Raw genomic sequence first — 22,179 nt, 5'->3', positions numbered from 1 at the left:
AGAACTAGATACTGGCAGCACCCATCAAAGGCACCTTAGCAAGAAATACATAGTACTATATAGTTAAGAAATACAGGCTTAAAGCAGTACGTATCATAAGCTCCAAGTTGGTAATGGAACTTGCATGCATTTTTTCTTGTCACCAGAGTGAGTACAAGTTGTCGAACTCGTGAATTTAGGCTGCAGAAATGTTTGCACGTAAGTGAGATTGCAGTGCACTCTTGATGCAGGAAAAAAATGGTATTCTGGTGATAAGCAATAAAGAAGAAAAACCTACTAATAAACAAAAACATTTCCCTTTGACAGCAGGAGTGACGAGGTGGGTTTGTTTTCATGGCATTGCAGATGCTATGCTGAACATGCAACACAGCATGTGTAAAATATGGAAACCGTAAGACAGATGAAGAGGTGCAGGAAAATATCTCAAGGCACTAATGAGTAACATTTACACAGTCGGGACTCATGATGTACGGGGGCCTTAGCTATAGGTCACTGAATACAACAATCCATGAATTACTTGCGCACAGCACAAAAGCAAAGCTGGGGTTGAACGCAAGGACTCAAATTCCAGAATTATTTTCTCGCTTAAAACAAAAATTGTTCAGATTAAACTTTCAGAAATCAATGCCAATGAATGGTACTGTGCAACTTGCTATTTTGTATATCTTTACTACGATCACTTCACTATGTAACTGACGGCTGAATATGCCTCAAAAAGCAAATTTTCTCAAGTTTGGAATATTCTTGTTTACACCCGTTATGTATTTTGATCTAAGAAACATTTTCATCGGCTTCTTCACCTTCTGGACAACTTACAGAAATAGCTGGAATGACTACTGTGAGAACATAAAATTTCATTAAAAATTTCAAATTTCCACCTTTTTGTACCGTCTTCCATGTTCGATATTCAAACAAAAGTAAAACAAAATCAGTTGAAGTTCATATATATATATATATATATATATATATATATATATATATAAACCTCTTTTATATGTATGAAAAAAATTTCAGTCATTGGTAAAAATGCCTATTTTGTGCAATTTTTTTGTTAGACTAGGTTTTGCGACCGCTTGCAAATTTAAGATGGCGGCCACAGTGTGAAAAAATTTTTTCACCAAAAGCAAGCAGGGTTAATGTTTGTCACAGTGACACAATAAGTCATGATTTTTTTTTATAAAATCAAAGATGGTCGAGCACCAAGTCTGGATCAGTTGCCGTGGAATGACCCAAAAGTCTATTTGTAATCAAAATAGTAAGAACTGAAATAGTACGGTTTCCGGTATGTAAAACAGTTAAAAAAAAAAAGATGTACACAGCTTTAGTGCTAACAATATGCAAATAACCTGCAGAAGTGACATGAGGCAAGCTAAAGATCATAGTCTGTGTTGATATAAAGGCATTAATATTGGCAGGCTATTATTAATGGCATCATACCAAAAACATAAAGATGGCTTTTATGATGACAGAAAGGATCTTTCAATCAGATCGAAGTTTCAGAGGCAAGTGATTAGGACAGTTGCCTTTAACCTCTCTTTCAGATAACAATATTATCTCATAAAAATGAACACCTGAAACACTAATGTCAGAGTGGTTTCTTTTGGCATAAATAATTGTAATTTCCTGTAGTAAGAGCATTACTATGATATAATGTGAGCTTCAAAGCATGGCTCCAGTTTGAGATAGTCTTGCAGCTGGACAGCTACTGCTTTGAGACTTCCATAAATTCGACTCTGGCCAATTCGTTTTTTCAGTTAATTCAATAATGACTGAAAGTCCCAGCCGGTACCCATGCATTTCTATGGGCCAAACTTCTGTTATTCAATCCCAAAACTGGCCTTTGCCAGATAATTCAAACTTGCCCAGTCAGCACCCATGTGCTTGGCCCTTATGGTAACCCCAACAGTGACTCCTTTAGCAGCAACGTCTATCTCGGCAGACCTTAGGGGACAGTCAGAACATTGAACATGCATCACATCCCGTGGAAAATGCCTATTTTTGGCCTTCTCTAGGAATATTTCCAAGCAATGACCATAGCTCACAATGTCTGGCTACGGTTTTTACCCTATTATAACATGCGCACTTTATTGGGGGGGGGGGGGGAGGGGGGGGGCATGAAATTGGCTGCACGGTACAATCGGATAGAAAACCAAAATCGCCTTTGTGGCATTTGTATGCTTTACCGCATAACAGATGAATAGCGGCGAAGCTGACTTTAAATAACAGTGTGGCAAAGTTGACTTTAGGAAACGGCTGCCATTGTTCTAATACATGCCGTATTTTCTGGTGTACAAGTCGAGTTTCTTTCGGAACTTTTCGTTGGTACTTCTTATAGAATGGTGAGACTTATATACGTTTTCTATTTTTTTTAGTTCTTTTTTTTTTAAGGAACTGTCGTCAAAATTGTATTGGATGCTATGGCCACGCAAAGCACGCTGGGTTGACATTTTCTGGCTGTTGCTACAGGTTGTGAGCCCACTATGGAGGTACCGGGTTCTTCTCGCGATCGGGTTGCCGAGAGCCGTGTGAGGACGGAGCAGCAACGCAAGCGGCTGCAGGCTGACCGCGAGTACAGACTCCGAAATTGTCGCATCTGCAGATTGCTTTCAAGATACGGCGCGTGCCGCAGTGCAAACTACGCTTTTGCACGCTTTCACTTGCACATGCAGCATACGGCGCGCGGGGACGATGTAGACTTTATGTGCAACATCACGGCGACCACGACGGCAGAAATGCGCCTGGAGCGAACCTGCGTTCACGATGTGAAATGTCACTGTACTTTTTTTAATCGCTTAACGAATGAACAGGTGTGTCTTATACACTGATGCGACTTATATACGTTTTCTTTATATTTTTGGTGGGGGGGGAAACTGCCATTTTGGGGGGAGGGGTGCGCGACTTATACAAAGGGGCGATTATAGACCGGAAAATACAATTAGATCCTTGCCAGTTTTTCTCGCTGAACTATCGGTGCACATTAAATTTCTACTTTCTTTAGGAGCTTCAATGTTATTTCTACATAGGTTTTCTACATTGTGCCCATATAAAATGGGTGCGTGTTTTATTTGGGGGTGTGCTAGTATCGGGCAAATCTTGCCGAATGAACCAGCAGTGTATTTAGTTTTTTTCTTTTTCCTGCATCTCATTTAATTCGACCCACTCGATAATTTGGTAAAGTCTACTGGCACCATCAAGGTCGAATTAACGGAACTGTAGGAGGCTAATGTCAGGTTCTAAAGCGGCTAGTAAGAACAATAATATTGTAAGTTCACTTTGGATTCTGCTCAAACAGACTCCAGCGCAATGAAAATTTGGTGAGGGGCACAGGCATGAGCATTAGCTACAGCAAAAAGAAAGTTTCATGTACACATGGCATGCTTCGTACACTTTATGCTACAGAGCGAACTTTCTCAAGAAAAAAGAAATCCCAACTTGGAATGCATGAACAATCACCAACTTAAAAACTTTTGGTCTCCTTACAGCATGTTTTTCTATAATTTGGACTTCGCCTGCACAACTGTTTTTGTTTTGATATGTTGCCTGTGCCTCCTTGAAATTGACGATAGCAAAGCCAGTAGTTTCTGGCCATGCCTAAACCTCAAGACAAGCCAGCCCTAGTGAAGCCAATGAGTTTTGAAATAACTTCTGAAAAAAGGTCAGCATTGGCGATTTGTTGTGTGTGTTCTGCATGCACAGTGCTTGTTCCCTCAGAAGTTAAATAGCAACACGGTGTCAGGTGACTTCACTGCCTGCTGTTATGAATTTTCCTCACTCAGAATTGTCAGGCAGCTTCAAATGACACCTACTCCACCCTCTATGCCACGTCGATGAGGGCAGTAATAATGTCAATGAAGTGCTGTGAAACAGCGACTCTAAAGAAACCTGCAATCATTTGCCTATTGGAGCACAGTTGACTTTTGTTCACGCTGCAAGGGGGTGAAGAATTGGTGCACACACTGACTGTATTTTGCCAAATGGATCGACATCATGACAATGATATAACTACTAGGCTTGCGTAAATATTCAATATTTCTGAATATTTCGTCAAATATTATGCTATTCTATATTTGTTACAGCTTGAATTTCAGTATTCAAAGTTTTCTAAGCATTCAAAACAACTATTATACACATTTTTCTGCATATAAGCTACAGCCACAAATACAACCCGGAAAGAAACAAAAATTCTTGCGTATAGCCCACTGAAATAGTTACACGGCAATGTGTGCAATGCTGCCGTGAAACCACACCTTGAGGCAAAATTGGCACATCGATATAAAATTGATATGCGCACAAACCTAATAAATACTGACAGAACAGGTGGCACGTATGCATATGTAGTGCAGCAACATGTTGACAAGCTTTTCTGGCTACATGTGGAATAAAGACATTTGTTTTAGGGGGAAATTCATGATTTAGAACTCTTGATTACTCAGACTTTCAGGCAGTGCCTGCCAATATTAAATTATTAGTCGATGACTGCATTTGATGACTTTCTAAAATGCAACAGCAGGGCCAGAAACCGAGCAAAGACACAAACGACAGCATTCAAAGACCTCACATGCACACAGTATTTTCTGCTGCTTGCAAAAATTTCGCTTAACTGGAATTCCGCAAGACAGCCCGTCCTTTATCACACGATTACATAACAACATAACAGTAATCAGTGCGCCTGCTTTTAACCGAATTCACTATCGTTACTTGCTGTTCTCTGTGACAGCAAGAAATACTAAATGATAAAATCGGCCTTTGCTTCGTCTCATTTCATACTGTGTACAAGGTATCCAAGATTCCATGTGTGTGCACAATCTCGGAGGCCATGGAATCATGAAAGTGGTTTGACTTCCAGACATCAGATGGCGCCAAGGCAATTACCACTGATGGCATGGAATTCATTTTTACTGGCGATGACGGCATGTCAAAACTACCGTATTTACTTGCATAATGACCGCACTCGCGTAATGATTGCAACCCTAAATTTTGTCGTGAAAATTCAATTTTTTTTTCTTTCCTTTGTAATGATCGCACCTCAAACTTGTCGCATCGATATGTCATGTGCCAAGTCTAACTAAAGATGGTCGTGCTTACCATCTGTCGAATGCTGTTGAATGCTATGCGAACGACTCTTCAACACATATCAAGCACAGCACACACTAAACAATCTTAAGCAGATGGCCCATTTCATTCCTTTCATCACTTTCTGCACTTCCATGAAAAGCTACAACCAAACTTGCCTAGGCTTTATTATTTGTAGGCTTTATAATGGTTGTGGTCAACAACAACAAAAAAGGCGCCTTTCAATTCCTCTCGTCTGCACTTGTGGGCACACAACAAATCGCGAGTGGCAACGATAGTAACAACATTTACACTGATACGTTAGAAGTGTACCCTATTCATATGCTTATGTTTGTAACACAGCTAAGATATTCGCCCACGCTTAGCGGAAACGTGCCATATTAAGATAGTAAAGACAAATGCCGCAGTTTTCGCAGCATGCCTGCCATGTGTTTCTACATCACTGGCAGTTAAGTGCCACCATCTCTGTTTGCGTCCCCTCAAAGTGGACATGGCTACATTACTGTCGCAAACTTGCCGATATTAGCGATATTATTCATTACTGACACAGAAGAAACTGTTTTAATGCACGCAATGTACACATGAGAAGAAAAAAAGAAATTGCATTTGGCACGTTTGGCTTGCTCCGCCGGCCGCCATTGTCATTTTGGTGTCCTGCAATGTTACAGTGGCAGCCGCCTGTTTGTCGCCCTGTTGTCATAAAAAAAAATAAATATATATTTTTTTTGCGGAAATTTTCCCCCGCGTAATGATCACACCCCTGAATTTGCGTCATTTTTTTTGACAAAAAAGTGTGATCATTATGCGAGTAAATACAGTAGATCTAGTACTCTTTGCTTAAAACATTGGCCTCGTGGCACATTTGAGATATTTTTATGGCTATACGATTGTGTTTATTTAGACAACAATGAAAGCTTGTTGCTAGCTTTTTTTTTCCTGTGATGTCATGCCCATGTATGGTGTGCCGGTGTCTGTCTCGGTTTCTTGTTTCATTCTATGCACCATTTTTGATTTTATAAACGTACATATAGTTCCACAGTGAGATGCGACAGTGCTACAGGGTTCTTCTGTTGCAACGTTGGCACTTCAATATGATGTGCTTGTGGTTGATTCTTTCATGCGAGCTTCACGAGATAGCATAACAACCACAGAACTACATGATACAGGAACTATGAACACGAGAGAGTACAGTCAAGCAAGGACTGAACCTTTTGACCATCTGCCGCATCATTGCCAAGGGCAATGCCAATGAATTATTTTTTTGTAAGAATAAAACATAACTGGACGAGTATCATTTTCTCCCATTTTATAGTGCAATGCAATGATCTTTTTATTATTAGTGGTTGAGTACTAGTGAAAGAATTATAATAAGGAGTTGCTATGTCATCAGGCTAGTATTAGAATGTCCCGTTACAGTCTCAAGTCGGCTTGTACATATGCCTCAATTCCTCGGTTACTAAGGTTTTGTTCTCAATAATATTGACACGTTAGATGTTTTTGAGCAATAATCCATTATTTCAGCTTGACTTAATATCTCCCTTTCATGTCCTTTTAACAGAGAAAAGTGCAAGTGCTAAAATAGAAGTGAAACACCACATTTAGACCTCACAAACTTGTAACCAAAGCACTCTTCCACAGAGAAAAGGGATCCGACTGACATAGAAAGCAATGTATAAACACTGCGGGCACATGGTTCAATTGTAAATATGCAATAAAAAAGAAAGCAACACTACTTTTTAAAATTCAGAAAGAAACAATATGAAAAAGTGAACAGTTCTCGGCTAACCAGGGCAGTGCTTAGAAAATGAGTTCAACAATTGCAGGTTACGTTGGATCAACTTTTTTACTGTTGATGTGTGCCTTGATGTGTCTCTTGTACCTATTTTTAAAAATCTGACAAGAAATATACATGTTGTGATGATAAACACTAATAAAAGGGCAGTGGAAAGGAAGTGAGTGACAGTAACCGTAACTATTTTTTATACAATGGCAAAAGACACCAACTTATTTGCCAGCAAGTAGGAAAAATAATAACTAGAGTGCAACTTTAACATTACCATTTTAAATGTACACACTGGTCTTAAAAGTATGACACATGTTTTTTTTCCGAGATGAGCATAGCCAGGCTTCTTTCTGACCAATGGCACAAAACACAGCTCTCTCTAAACAATCATTAAAGGGGCACTGAGACACTTTTATAATAAAATGGCATCACTATTAAATTATGTTGCCTCATGAATCTCCTGCCGCAAAATTTTTTTTTATTCTTCAAGCACAAGAGAAGTTAGGCATAGTTACCAGATCGATCAACCGCTTTCTCTCTCCTTTCATTTCTACAAGCATTCTCGCAACTACACAACGATGATGGCAAGGGGGCACAAGGGACCAATGCCCCGCTGGCCGCTCTGAAATGTTCAATGCAAGACGGCTCGTGGCGGCACAACATGGAGGCCACAGTGTCTGTGCGATGCTTTTTATCTAGGAAACCATGTGCAGCAAACATAGCAATGCCCAACTGCTGTTTTTACAATGGCAGTGCTAAAATTAAATGGCTTTTGTGTCTTTTTCAGACTCCAGACATATATATTTTTCATTTATTTAACTGAAATGAGCCCCAACTGCATTACTGAGAATGTTCTCACAATCATGAAATCAGCCAATAGCTGTTGTGGGTCCAGCTGCTTGCGATGCTGCATGACGACATTGCAGAAGTGAGAGCAAGTGATTTTTTCCAGCTTTTGACATGAGATTGTAAATTCCCTATCGCATTCAGTGCAATAATATCTAATTCACACGTTCACAGGAGCCTCATGAACAGAGCAGCAACATTTTCTTACTATGCTTAAAAAGTGTTTCAGGGTCTCCTTAAGCCCAGATTACATGTATGCTTGCCAATTCATGCCAGTGCACTTCTACATGTTTACGTGCCTGCATGCCTCGCAAGGAATGACAATCAGCATCTGCATAGGATACATGCTAGGCCTGATGTCAGACATCGCTTTGTATTGAGCTTAATGAAAATCTCATTAATTTGGCTTTCACGAGACCAAAAAAATATTTGAACTAACCGTCTGTAGAATTATTGAGGGTATCAATAAATAAATAAATAGTTGCTTATTTTGTCAATGCGCTTTTGTTTAATGAATGAATCAGCAAAACATGTTTCCATTTCACACAAAAGCTGTGCGGAAGCTGTAGTTCTGTTCCCCTCATGACTGATTAGAGATTGCAGTGCTGAAGGCCTCATAAGTGCCTTTGCAGTGCTGCCGCGGCATGCACCTTTATCCCAGACCTGCTTTTCACGACCACATCCTAATTATTTTTTCACCAGTGAGCTGGCTGCCAACAGATCATATATCCATTGCTATGTAGCTGGAATTCTTCATCCTCAACAGCTTCCACAGTGTTTGTGACATTGCATGCACAACCATCACACTTAGTCAAAGCAAAACTACTGTTTGCAATAAGCTCTGCAGAAAAAACCACGGCCGCCATCGATGCAATAACGGATGGTTACCATGCAGGTTTGAAATCACGCAGCTGACTCGTACAACGAGTAAAATGAAACTACTGTTTGCTGCAACCACTGTGGATGAAACCGTGGTCGCTATCAACACGATCATGGATGGCTAGTACACAGTTATGAAGACACGCAAACAATTCAGTGTTGTGTACTGCAATAAATGCAATAAAGGCTATAAAGGCACTAGTCGCGAAGCATTCCGGTGTTCCTGTCGTTCACATACAATATTCACTGATGACTATGGCAATGTAACTCTGCTGCTTTGTTTTGGTTGGGTGCTAGTGCAGCTTTTGCTTTATTGTGGCGCTTCGCACTCACCAAGCTCAAAGAGTAGTACAATCTAACTGCTGTGCAGCTGAATATGTCCAAATTCGATTCCATTAAATAATGCATACATCTGCCGGGACCAGAGGACAAGTTATCTCATTTTCCAAATTAATGACAATAAAATTAGCGAGGTTTTACTAAATGCTTAACAAAGCCATAAAAATTTTTTTCTGGAGTAGCAAAATCAATGCAGGGAAGAAAAGAGAAAGCGGATCCTCACATGACATAATTTCAGCTGGCCTAGTAGCACGCTGGTCTGCATCCCACGGCAGCTACACAGATGCGATGGCTGCCATGTCGGGCCCTCTCATCGGCGATACCGCAATGGGTGAGACACTGCTCAGACAACTGTGTCCTCAGATTAATCTCTGCCGGTCACATGGCTCAAGGCAACACAAGCCAGCGCAAGTGTCTATACCTTTTGATACAGATTCTCTGCCTCCACGAGCACCCCCCCACAGATGTGCAGGTATGTGCTCACATTTACAAGCACCCCCCTTGTAGATATGAGCTTGCACAGGCCAGCAAACGTACATGTAATCTGGGCTTCAAATTCCTCAACCCCTTCTACTCCTTACGTGCATTGTAAATTGGACGGAGCGAAAAAAAAATAAAATACATTTACGGCCTACCACAAAAGCTTTCGTAACATAGAAGTCACAAACAAGCAAAATTTTCCAACCAATTTGCAACTCAGTGTGGAAAACAGCAGTGCTCTGTGGTGCGCACACAGGAAAGCCTACATAGTCCATACAGGCACAACCACATTGGCTGCAATAAAACTGCAATCAATTTTTTTTTTTTTTTTTGCCGATCACATGATGCAAAGACTTTTGCAGTTAGGGGCATATAGCATCCTAGAAAGTAAAAAAACTTGTTAACAAGATAAAAACTACCACCCTTTTTGCAACATGGAATAAACCTTGCACTGTCTGCATACACAAGCACCTCTCGTGCTGCTAGTCATGCCTATTTCTGTCTTTAATGATGCTATAGATGGAAGGACTCCCCTGGTGCGACAATGCAAATTGAATGAAATAAGGTATCTCAACATTGGTTGTGGACTGTAGCATGCCAAGCACATGCTTTTGAATGAAAAACAAAAGCCTAGGTGGTTGATATAAGCATGCACACAAAGCAGACTGTTATGGATATGTCTGAAAAATAAGCTTCCAATGGCAAGAAGGTTTAACATGGCTAACAGCACAGACCAGTTATATGAACAGGATGCCTGCACTCAATGCCATGTTGAACGAACACAAACTAAGTCTCCATTTCATACATAGCATGCAATGCTGCGAAGGCTAGCTAGACTTCTTGCCGCAGCTGCATTTGCACAAAGAAATAGTTTGGTGCTTTCTGACAGCAATTAGGTGTGATTGTACTTTATTTAGGCTCAGTACTAAATGAAAAAAGCTTTACATCTTCAAAATGAACAAACTGTATTAGGTATATGGCTGTTAATAAGGTGTTTTAGATCAATTTGCGCTTCATTGTTTTCGTCTTCGGATTTTTCATCTGCACCCCATCACAGAGCCTCATGCACAGGCTCGCACTGGGATTGTGCGAACATGTGCAACCACGAAACTTGATCCCAAAACAAACGGAGTTATAAATTTTGATTAGTAAACTTGTTGCATAGCTTCCACAGCATTGCACACTACTAAATATTAAATGGAATATTGCCCAGCTTCAATCTCTCATGCACTTCCAATGACCTTGCATATGTAGCTTCTTGAAATCACAACAGGCGCAAAAATTAAGACGAATAAATGTATGTGGATATTCAGCACATTTTTTTAAAGGAACAGTTCAAGAGTTGCATGGCTAGCGTAAGTTCTCATCATAAATCTGTACAACCTGAAAGCTGGAACCAATAATTATACAGTGCTTGCAAAATGGTGCCTGCTACAATTAACTGTAAACATTATATGAAGAGGCACACTGGTGTTCAGATATATATAAACGCATCAACTGCATTTTGCTTACAGAAGCTTTGTAACCTTGAAAATACTATCTTCAAACTTGCACAATATATATAGTTTTGCATGACAAGAATGTCAAGTTGATGGAAGACAAGTAACCCTTCCTGTGGAATACACAGCTTTTCATGAGAACAAAAAGCTCCTTGGGTTGGTTGGTAACTCTGCATAGTGAAAAACAGCACCGCAAAAACGAAAGAAGCAAATAATGGTAGCACATGCCCGTTATTTGCCTTGTCTCATACTCTGACATGTTGTTTTCCAAAATGCTTGGCTCTGTGTGTGCATTATCCTTCGTCAAGTTTCAAGCCTCACGCAAGACTTCCCCTGTCAGTGAGCAACCTCCTTAGCATGTGACCGAGCCAAGGCGATGGACAAGCACTGTACCCACTGCTCAGTATTCTTACTGTCCTTGGCCTTTAGCACGAACGTCTTGTCAGAAGTGAAGATCTCGAAGGCCTTGGGGATGTTGCGACCCCGGCTCCCAATGGGGCGAACACTTCTGATCTGGCTCACCTCAATGGGTTGCACTTCCTTGTCATCCTTCTGAGACACAACAAGAGATGCAGCCACAGATGAGAATAACGAGTGCGCAAACAGAGCAATGAAACAGCACTTCTACCTGGTGCAAAAGCCTGCCGCAAAAGGTATCTGCTGATGTCAACTCTCTCTCTGCTGACCTGATCAATAATTTCTAGACTCAAAACGTAAATGACCTAAATAAGGCAGCTGTGCTATTTCCCAGCTGCCCTTTATTTCTTTTCGGAGACTTTAATTTACCTGCTAGTAATTGGACTACTGACCTGCCAAGCCTCACGGTGAACTTGGTGTAATGTTTGTCATTTTAAAATAGCAGTTTGGATTTCAACCTTAGGCAACTTGCATTTCAGCCTACCCATTGCTCCCCTCGCTCTGCTTTAGTACTAGATTTGCCACTTACGGCAACTCCAGAACTCGTTTCACCCTCGGTTTTTTGCCTGGCCTAAGCGATCATTGCTTTATTGACTGCTGTGTTCAGGCCTGTACGCCTCCCAAGAAGCAGGCCAAATTTATTAAAGATTATAAAAGCGAAAATTTCTCTGCCAAAAATAACGAACTTGCACAATTCATCACTGACTTTATGCCGAGCTTTTACAGTCACACTGCTCAAGAAAATTGGTCTCTCTCTGAAGAAAAAGTTACCTACTTGATCGATCACTACACTCCTTAAAAATATTCATTGTTTCTTCTTCGAAAGCTCCTTGGTTTAACGCCTATCTGAAGTGCTTGTTAAACAAAAAGAAAAAGATATTCCCCTGAGCGAAACTGGCGATGGTGCCCGAACGATAGCTTGCGAACAACTGCGCTGATCACGAGTACAAAAATGCCATTGCGCAGGCAAAAGACATGTTCCACAATTGTACCTTGCCCACTCTGCTTAATCAGCAGTTTTTGAATGTAGTTCGTGGCAGCAAATCTAACACGATTCACTTGCTCGATAGCAATGGTGATGCTGTTCCTAATGGTGACTGCTGCAATGTACTAAATGATGTCTTTGTTTCTTGCTTTTCTGGTGTAACAGCCTTTTCTATGCCAACAAACTACGTCTTCATTTTTTTTTCTCAGTGGATTTTTCCCAGTGGATTTCATCTCTGTAGGTTCATCTGGGGAGCGCCGTCTGATAGAAAATTCAAAGTTGCTTAGCTCGGCAGCTAACAACAACATAAATTCAAAGTTATTAAAAAATGCAAAAGTTTACTGTTCCATTACACTTGCCAAATTCTATTCACAATCTTTACAAACTTCTACTTTGCCAGATGATTGGAAGGCGGGTAACGTGGTTCCACCTCACAAATCAAGTAACACCCATTCACACCCTAAACTACAGGCCAATATCTTTAACCATTGTACCCAGTAAACTTCTCGAACACATAATTTTTTCAAACTTGGTATCTTTCTTTGACTCAAACATGTTTTTTTCTCCTTGTCAATACGGTTTCATGAAGCACATCTCTTGTGAAACGCAGTTAATCTCTTTTACTAACGATCTTTTTGGTTGGAGCTTTTGATAAAAATTTGATAACCGATTGCATCATTTTAGATGAAGCTAAAGCCTTTGACACTGTATCATACAAACTCCTCCTCCTAAAAATGAGCAAGCTCAATATAGATCCTAATATCCTAGACTGGTTTCAATCTTTTCTGACTAACTGCTTACAGTACGTTTACGCTAATGATTATGACTCCCTTGCTGTTCTTGTTGCTTCAGGTATACCACAAGGATCGATTTTGGGCTCATTACTGTTTCTTATTTATATTAATGACTTACCTGTCAGTATTAACTCTAGCATTAAACTCTTTGATGATCATTGTGCTTTATCGTGTAATTAATAACCCACAGGATGCTTCTATTTTGCAATCCAATCCAACATTGACGCTATTTCTAATTGACGCGACAAGTGGCTTATGAAGCTAATACTTCAAAATGTGAGGTCACGAGGGTAATGCATCACAAACTAGCTTATGACAACTTTTCTTATACACTAAAACCTCATTAAACCGTACCCGCTTAAACAGCAGTTTCGTTTTAGAAGTAGTAAAGTCAAATCCCCAACTCAGTGGCCATTGAACATAATGTGTTTTGTATCCCCATAAACCATACCAGCTTACTTTGTACGCATCGGTTAAAACGTAGCGTTGACCCCGAATGAAAAACCCGAATGAAAAATGCGTCCCACAACTTCTGCAGCGCTACCGCGCGCGTGCACGGAGAGTACAAAACGCCAACGAGGAATCTGCCGCACGACTGTTTCTCAAGAAGAGGGGGCTGGCTGAAAAGCTGGCACACAGTTTCAGTAAGTTTGAGGCCGCTGTCGTCGTGCTAGGCTGCCGCGGCATCAAACGAAAATAACACTTTTGTCGCGCAAAGTGAATAAATACTGCATGTTTTTTTCCCCTTTCATCGCACTCTCTCTGAGTTCTGTTTTCAACAGGTAAGTGGGCGAGCTCATGCTATTTCGGTTAAACAGTACTACTGTTTAGTACATACTTTTTCCGAGCTCCGGCCAACTACGGTTTAACGAGGTTTCACTGACCCTTAATAACTCCTCTTTAACCTCCATTACTAGTTACCGTTACCTTGGCGTACATGTAACTCACAACGTCTCATGGAATATACACAACGGACACGTAATTAACAAGGCTAATCGCATGCTTGGATTTCTATGCCGAAATTTTTCATCCATCCCCTCTGATTTAAAGATTAAATTGTATGCAACTATAGTTGTATCAAAATCAGAATATGCTTGCTCTATTTGGGACCCATCTAACTCCTAATAAATCACCACCCTTGAATCCGTTCAGAACCGCGCTGCCATATATGTGCTCTAATTACTCTGGCTACACCAGTGTTTCTTCAATGAAAGCTAATTTAGGTCTATCGGCACTTTGGCTACGCCGCAAGTGCTCCTGCTTAAATATCTATCACAAAATTTTTCACACTAACCCAACACTTAAAAAACGATCTTTTCCTCCCTCCAGATTATGTATTGTCACGGATCAATCATAAACTCAAGGTTAGAACTCTGTTATGCCGCACTAACACTTGCCATGCCTCTTTTTTACTACAAACAAGCAGTAACTGGAACCACTTTCCCCCTCCTTTGCTGCAATCGAAGACCCTGCGCCTTTAAAGCTGCGATTAACAGAATACTCCTTTCTGTAATACTCTCGGGTACTGAGAATATGAAAAAATAATAATAATAATAAACACACTTTTCTTTGCAAAACGAGCCTTGTGACTACACTGTGCTGCAATGCCAACAAATTTTCTTCATTATTCTTAGTGAGATCTTCTTTTCAATCCATCAATTAATCAATTTTTATTATTTTGCAAAATATTTTACAGGTCAAAATATACATAAGGAGGGCTCATAGTCGAAGACTAAGTTGGGACCTCCTGTACCTAGTAAACAAATAAAATTAGACAGCAACAGTGACAAGTGAAAAGTGCAATTACAAAATACTACAATATAGTGAGATGAAAATATGCAAAAACAAGAAGTTAAATACACTACAATACATAGACGGCAACTGTGTTATGCAAAACCTGGTATATGAACAAAGAAAAAGCAAAGAAAAGCAAGAAAAAAGGACAGAAGAAGAATTTAAACAAAAAGTACATTGGAAAAGCAGATACAAAAGAAATTAAATGGTGCATTATGACACATACGCATCGCACAAAGAAAAAATGTCAATGCTTAAGTAAATCTGGAAGCTTTCTGGAGTTTTCAATTGCAAGTGGTAATGTATTCCATAATGAGATGGACGCAAAGTGAGCAGTCTCTTTGCCATAATTAGTACAAACTTATGGTAAGATGAAGTTGTTATTTGGTATAAACCATGTAGAGTTCAGCACAATGCGTTGGTGGGCTAGTTGGTTCGAATCCATGAATACTTTGTTTAGCGCAAAACAACAGAGACAAGAAAGATGACAGGACAAGGTGCTATTCTCAACTGACATCATTTTATTGTGTCACTCCTTTATAGACGGCTGAAACTAGAGGAACATGTGCAGTGAGCACCATGTGGTGGAGCCACCAACATCCAATCACAAGAGCGCACTCATGCGACAGAATCCAAAAAAACATATTCAGCACTGTACAAGGTTAAGGAAGGCACACTAATGCACTGTGGCCCCAATGACTGAACGAAGAATGCTTCCGATAACTCTCAGGCGGTGGTGTCACGGCTCTTTTTCAAAATCGTGGTATCACGAAACATGGGTTCGCACTTGCATATTTTACACTGCTGAGCCAAATGGGAACCTGTGCCTGTTGGTATGGATCGCTCATGTTCTCTAAGGCGCTCGTTAACACAGCGGCCCGACTGCCCTACATACACTTGGCCACATGACAAGGGAATCTTATATACCACACCGACGCTGGAATCTACAAACTTCGCGTGGTTCTTTTCACAGTCTGGTTTTTTACTTGTTTTAGAAATACGGCTGCACAACATTGACAGTTTCTAAAGAGCAGAAAACACTACCGGAATTTGGTATCTAGTGGCGACATTCTTTAGATTGTGAGCCACTCTATGGCAATACGGCTCAACTTCAGGCCTCTTCTTTTGTGTAATACAGTTACTTTTGTGCCGCTTCCCTTTCAGTTTCTGAAGCAATACCTCCGAGACTGACGTCACCACCACACTTGGGTAACCAGCGGCCTGCAGCCTATTTAATTGTGCAATGAAACTCAGGTTCGCAGAGCGATGACAAGATTTCATTAACGATGATTATAGACACATCAAAGCAATGGCGCGTTTCACAATCTTTGAATGCGCAGACATGTAAGGTAAAAGTTCCTTACGTGCACGTGGCAAGTATATCCACCAGGCATGGCCTGTTTGTAAGGATAGCTGCAAATCTAAAAACTGGAGTTTACCGTCCCTAGATAGCTCATGTGTGAAAGTTAAACCTTTGCCATTGAACAGAGTTAAAATGTCAGCTACCGTAACGGAGTTTTCGTTGTTAGTCTGTTTTAACACAAGAAAATCGTCAACATATCTAAAAATTTGAACCAAGTCATTGTTTAAGGCACTCTTAAGAGCGCGGTCGACAAAGGATAAAAAGATATTACAAAGAGCAGGCGCATCACATGAATCAATACACACACCATTCTTCTGGATAAAAAGGTTATCTTCGAACCAGATAAAAGTTGCACTTAGATAAAATTCAAGAAGGGACATGAAATTTTCCGATGACAACCCGGTCGCATTGCGAAAATCTACCTCGCCACTCTCTTCGATGCACGTCATCACACTGCGAAATAGCTCATCATGCGGTATTGAATAGTAAAGATCTTTGACAGCCACAGAAAAAATGTCAGCTACTGGATGGTTGTCTTCCAGAAAGGAAACAACATCAAAAGAATTCTTTATGCCATAGGGATCGTCAATAGTTAAATGCTTCAACTGTTTTTGCAAAAAGCGGCTAACCAAAACCTGCCAACAGTTGTTTTCACTGACTATTGTACAGAAAGGCACATCCGGTTTGTGCGTTTTGCCGTGAAAGAAACCTCTAGAGCAAGCAACTTACACTATATTATGTACCGAATTGAATACGAATCAAATATTGCCAGAAGCGAACCAAATAGAATCTCGAATACTTTTTGAATGACGAACAGCTGTTATCACAATTAATATAAAACATGTTCACATACCAGCATTCTTAAAGTTAGCAAGTTTCTGTCATTACACAGTATTTTATGAAGCTTTGTTTACAGTATTCAAGCACAAATGGAGGATTAGGAGCAAAGTAGTAGTTTTTTCACATGCACAGGGCTCTTCAGAGAGTGCAAACGATCGCTGTATAGCCTGTAAAGTATGTCTACCTAAGTGAAATAGCCTGTCCCAATGAGCAAGTTCTCACGTTTTATGTCTATACTATGCATGCAGAATGAAAATTTAGTGTCCTTTAGCTTCAATCTTATGTTTACGTGGGCACAGTTAATGTTTCAAAATATTTTAAATGCATAAAAAAATATTCACATTCACGAATAGTGATTATTTGATTTGAAGACAATTGAATAAGACAATATTCGATTTGTTATTAAAAAATTTTGAATATTCGCACACCCTAACTATTTTTGCTCCATAATATTTTATTTTAGCTTTTTTAGACAGAGCAGAAAAGGAGTTGCAAAGCTTGCTGTATCTTGCGCGCAGCTTGATATCGAAGAGTTGCCTTCTTTTTTAATGGTTTTCTTGTGTGAGCATGGATTTCAGTAGTTCCATCCATGGATTTTGAGGTGATGCTACTTTCTTTCTGCATTTTTTTGTCTGAGAAAAATAACAATAGTATGATAACAACTTTGATAAAAAATGTGATAACACTAGCTGAAAACCGCTGAAACAGAGAGTAGGAGGAAGTCCTTGTGAGGAATGCCTAGCTGCAACATGTAACCAGCACCAAGTTCTGCCTTGCTTATCTTCAGAGGAAAACTATGTGATTGTGCACACCTGCAGGAGCTTGAACAGGCAAGCCGTTATCAATAGAGGCCAAAGAAAGCAATTTGCATTTTCTGAATTGAACGTAATTTATTGCATAATACTTTCAATGCGTAATTTGAAGAATGTCATTCCTAGAGCTCTCTGAATAATAGCCGAGTAAAAATAGGAACATTTAATGCCATCTGTCTTTTGGGTTTAGCAACCTGCGAGCTGGGAATAAAACAGCAAGTACAAGAGCACACTTAATCTTAAAAATGCTTTATCTGAACAGGTAACAAAAGCTTCTAAATTAAGTTTCGGTTTGACTATGCTGGACTATTGATTGTATTAAATAAATCTACAAGTTTTGCTGTTTGCTTCAAGTATGCTTGACTGCAGCATCACATTGAATGTGTTCTTCTCTCTCGTGACTAAACAAAGTACAGGTGGCCTGTTTTCTATGCACCCACACAGTACGATTACAAGTTTACCTGAAATCCAGTGTTAACTTGGCAAGAAAGTCCCCAACTTAACAAGTTTGCCTATTTTAGAGTTTTAGCAATCTTTTTGGTTACGTGTCGAATGGAAAACTAAGCGCAAATAAATTACAGAAATATACATCGAACAGATAAAGTCTTTGTGTGGACAGTGTTTTTATGTAATTTATACGCGTTAAGTTTTCCAGTCAACATGCGAGACCAACTAGCCGGACAGTTAGTCCTTCTGAAGTATATGTTTAGTTACTTTTTGCTGGGCAATCAGCATTTCTAGCAGCATTGTCGAAATAACTGCTTCTCAGTTCATCAAACAAGTCAACTGCAGACGCAGCTAAATTGCAAGATTTTCTGCGAGTGCACACTGTGGTAATGGAGGCAGCCTTGACAGTGTTCAATAAAATAACTATGTTTTTTTGATGACTAGGCAATAACACTAATGTAGAACAAAACACTATACAAATAGTCAGTAAAAATGCCATGGTAAAATTCCTCAAGTTATTTTGGCTAAATTCAATGCTCTGCCCCATTTTATCTCACCCAAACACAACATGTGCCTCCATTTGTCGCTAAAGACCAAAACATTTTATTCTTGAGCCAGCATTTAGAGCAAAGCGTACTTAATCTTGACTCCTGTCACCATTTGTCAGCACAGTTGCTGAGGGGGCAGGAGGGTTGTGATGGGGCAGCTCATGACAAAGCCCTGACGAGAGAACACTGGTTGGAAGTATGCAATAAGAACAAGCTTAGCGCCTATCATGGCCATTCATTTCGCCCATTCCTGCAGCCCTTGCAAAAGATGAGTGCCACCTAGTAGGACTGCACATTCTGCTCTATACCTAACAGCTTATCAGTAAGCCATCTCGGTGCATGGCGGCTGCTTTACTAGGCAAAGCAAGATCTTCAACTCTGATGCCATTTTAGGAAAATTGGGTTATTTTGCCTTTTAACATTCCAAACATTGACTCACCACTACATAGGGTAAGTTAAAGATATAGTTTAAAAATAATGAGGCTATCTGGGAAGAACAAAAACAACTGAACATAAAAAGAAGACTGAGCAAGTTATCATCATCACTTCACAACTTTTCACTAAGGATAGTGTGTTTCTGGATGCTACCTGGAGACTTTGCCTCCCCTCCTCCAGAAGAGAAGTTAATGACAGTGCAGAACTCACCTTGCACAATAAGATTCAAGAGTAGCATGGGTTTGCATACTCACCAGTCCCCTGTACGACAAGTGTGCACCCGAAAGTGTGAAGTAGCGCGTCCTCCAGTGTCTAAATAACTTCCATTTTCTCTTCTTCTCCTTCAGTTGCCCCTAGTGGGAGCAACATGGAAATACTAAGAGGTCTGCTAAGCCTAACTGCTATGCACTATCACAAGTAACATCACACACATAAGAATGTAAGACGATGAGCAAAACGTGAACAAGGTGAATGCAGGAGCCAACGTTTCGACAAGTGGACTTGTCTTCTTCAAGCCTTGAAGAAGACAAGTCCACTTGTCGAAACGTTGGCTCCTGCATTCACCTTGTTCACGTTTTGAAGAAGACAAGTCCACTTGTCGAAACGTTGGCTCCTGCATTCACCTTGTTCACGTTTTGCTCATTGTCTTGAATTGCCATCTCCCGCATTCCCAGTCTTTTCACATAAGAATGTAGTCACAGAATTAACAAAATGGAAAGAGGAGCTACAGCAGTGACATTAATCATGTTGTCTATCATTGTCCTCCTGGCAATCTGCACATATTGTAGAACAATACTGTGGAAAAAAAAATGAAAAAAAAAAATGACCTGCCATATCCCCGCCCTGCAAAAGTGGATGTTCAGCAAAGCTTTTGAAAATCACCACAACTACTGAGGGGGGGTGTGCAATGACTTTATTGCTCAATTTTTCCTCTGACGCATTATTCAGCCACAGGAGAATGTGGGCGTGTGGACTTCCCCTGTTCTGGAATGGCAGCTTGCGACGAGGGGAGTGACATCACTAGCCTTTAATATATAAAAGAACCAGCCTAGCAACTAATTTTTTTGTTGTTGCAACACTGCAACGGGTAGGCAAAGCATAGTTAGGACTCCCAAGGGGTAGCGTGAATACAAGGAGCAGCAAAAAAAGAAATAAACGACAATACGACCAGCGGCGGCATGCCGCCGCTGGTCGTATTGCCGTTTACTTCTTTTGCAACAACAAAAAAATTAGTTGCTAGGCTGGTTCTTTTATATATTAAAGGCTAGTGATGTCACTCCCCTCGTCGCAAGCTGCCATCGCCACGGAAACTTGCACAACAGTAATCATTACAGGGAAAAGTATGTACGAAGTGCTACATGCTTCACATTGTTAGTAGTAGCACCTTATCATCAATTATGTGTTTGAATGCTTGCTTTGTGCTTGTTCGTTATTTAAGTGAAAGCTGTGCTGTACGTTATATGCATGACTCCAAAGAATGCATGCACTTTTCGCTTTAATCGCTGCAGGTTTCTTTTTCCTAGAGGATGATGCCACAAGAAATCCCAACCAACTATAGGCTAACAGCTTTGCTGTAAAAGAGCAAGTAACAGATTCTTAAATATAAGTAATGAGCTTTTGTGGAACAATTAATATTATGTTTTTTGTTAACTATGTACTGTACATTTGAGACTATCATGCTTAAAACTGGCTACAGAGTAATTGCACATTGTTCACTGCACACATCCTGATCAGCTTTCTCCCATTGTTTCAATTAATGTTGATGATACATGTGGTATGTCATGTCTCTGAAGTGAGTGATTGTGCTGGGCTTGCCCACCTCAATAACTGGCTCGCCGCCTTCCTGGAGGAAACCTTGGGCTCGGTCAGGGTGGTTGCACAGGAAGCAGCCCCACAGGGTCAGTGGTCCATTGTATTCGAACACATCGAAAAAGCGCTCACTACGCAGCTCAGCTATCAGGTTGTCTTGGTCCTGCATCACACAGAGTCATGCAACTGTTGACAACTTTTGTATGCATGGAACCAACACAAAGCAAGCCATGCAATGCAGATGTAGGCAAGCAATAAAACTGTCAAATTGCAGTTACCAAAATGTGTTCAAAACAAGAAGACTCTTCTTCGCTGGTTTCCACTCAGAAATCTGTGGTAAATCCAGTGGCTGTAAAGACTTATCTAATGTCAGTGTACTCTTTGTTCTAAGTAACACCTTGTTCATTGTAGTTGGATAACAAGGCCAGACAGATTCATATTGTCACGTGGTCGTGACGTCAAAGAACACAGTAGCAATACTGTTAAACACAAAACTAACTTTTATTGGGTGAACCTGTGCCCACAAAAGAGGCTACACTTATAGCACAACGATAGCGGCGAACACGGTCGGCGATCGTCGAAAATCTAATCAGCGGGCCAAGCACGTCGGCTTTTATAGAGCAGTCGTCGAATGTTCCAGACTAATCGTTCGGATCCACGTGCCTTCCACAAAGTTCTACACCATTCGCGTCAGGTGATGAAATCAGATAACATATGGTTCGACGACAACAGACAGCGGATAGAAGCATAGATAACTTTCCAGAAACTTCGGATACATGCAGGCGTGTCCCACGCTGTGCGATTACATTTGTTAGGCGGCGAAACGTGGTTGCCAGATACAGATAAGTACACGTGTCAATACCCCCCTTTTAAAAAGCCCGATGCTACAAATATAAGAGAGCGAAACACAAAAGGACACTTATTAAACATAAGTAACAAAACAACGAAAAGAAACAAAGTCCAAAGGTCAGTTAAGCGAAGCCCCAAAGTTCATTAACGCTGGTAGTACGGCTTGAGTCGCATAACGTGGACTATT

General features: G+C 40.4%; 1 protein-coding gene across 4 annotated transcripts in view; it reads right to left on the bottom strand.

Moving 5' to 3' along the window:
• Positions 1–2,094: 2,094 nt before the first annotated feature.
• The window catches only part of melt (ventricular zone expressed PH domain-containing protein melted), a 125,530-nt gene continuing 105,445 nt past the window's right edge, over positions 2,095–22,179 (bottom strand). For 3 of the 4 annotated variants that reach the window (XM_075684286.1, XM_075684288.1, XM_075684287.1), the window contains exons 15-17: positions 21,154–21,306; positions 19,589–19,687; positions 2,095–11,451 (exon numbers count right to left, since the gene is read on the bottom strand). In XM_075684286.1, coding sequence (XP_075540401.1) covers positions 11,236–11,451; positions 19,589–19,687; positions 21,154–21,306 — 468 coding nt within the window. In that variant the 3' untranslated portion in view covers positions 2,095–11,235. Of the gene's footprint in view, positions 11,452–13,756; positions 17,725–19,588; positions 19,688–21,153; positions 21,307–22,179 lie in introns of those variants that run through there. The other variant, XM_075684289.1, reaches the window with a different exon arrangement.

Source organism: Dermacentor variabilis, chromosome 3 (genome assembly GCF_050947875.1).
Source record: "Dermacentor variabilis isolate Ectoservices chromosome 3, ASM5094787v1, whole genome shotgun sequence".
In the NCBI taxonomy this organism is placed as follows: Eukaryota; Metazoa; Arthropoda; class Arachnida; order Ixodida; family Ixodidae; genus Dermacentor; species Dermacentor variabilis.
The sequence above is the reverse complement of the archived record's forward strand: the minus strand, read 5'-3'. Positions and strand labels throughout refer to the sequence as shown.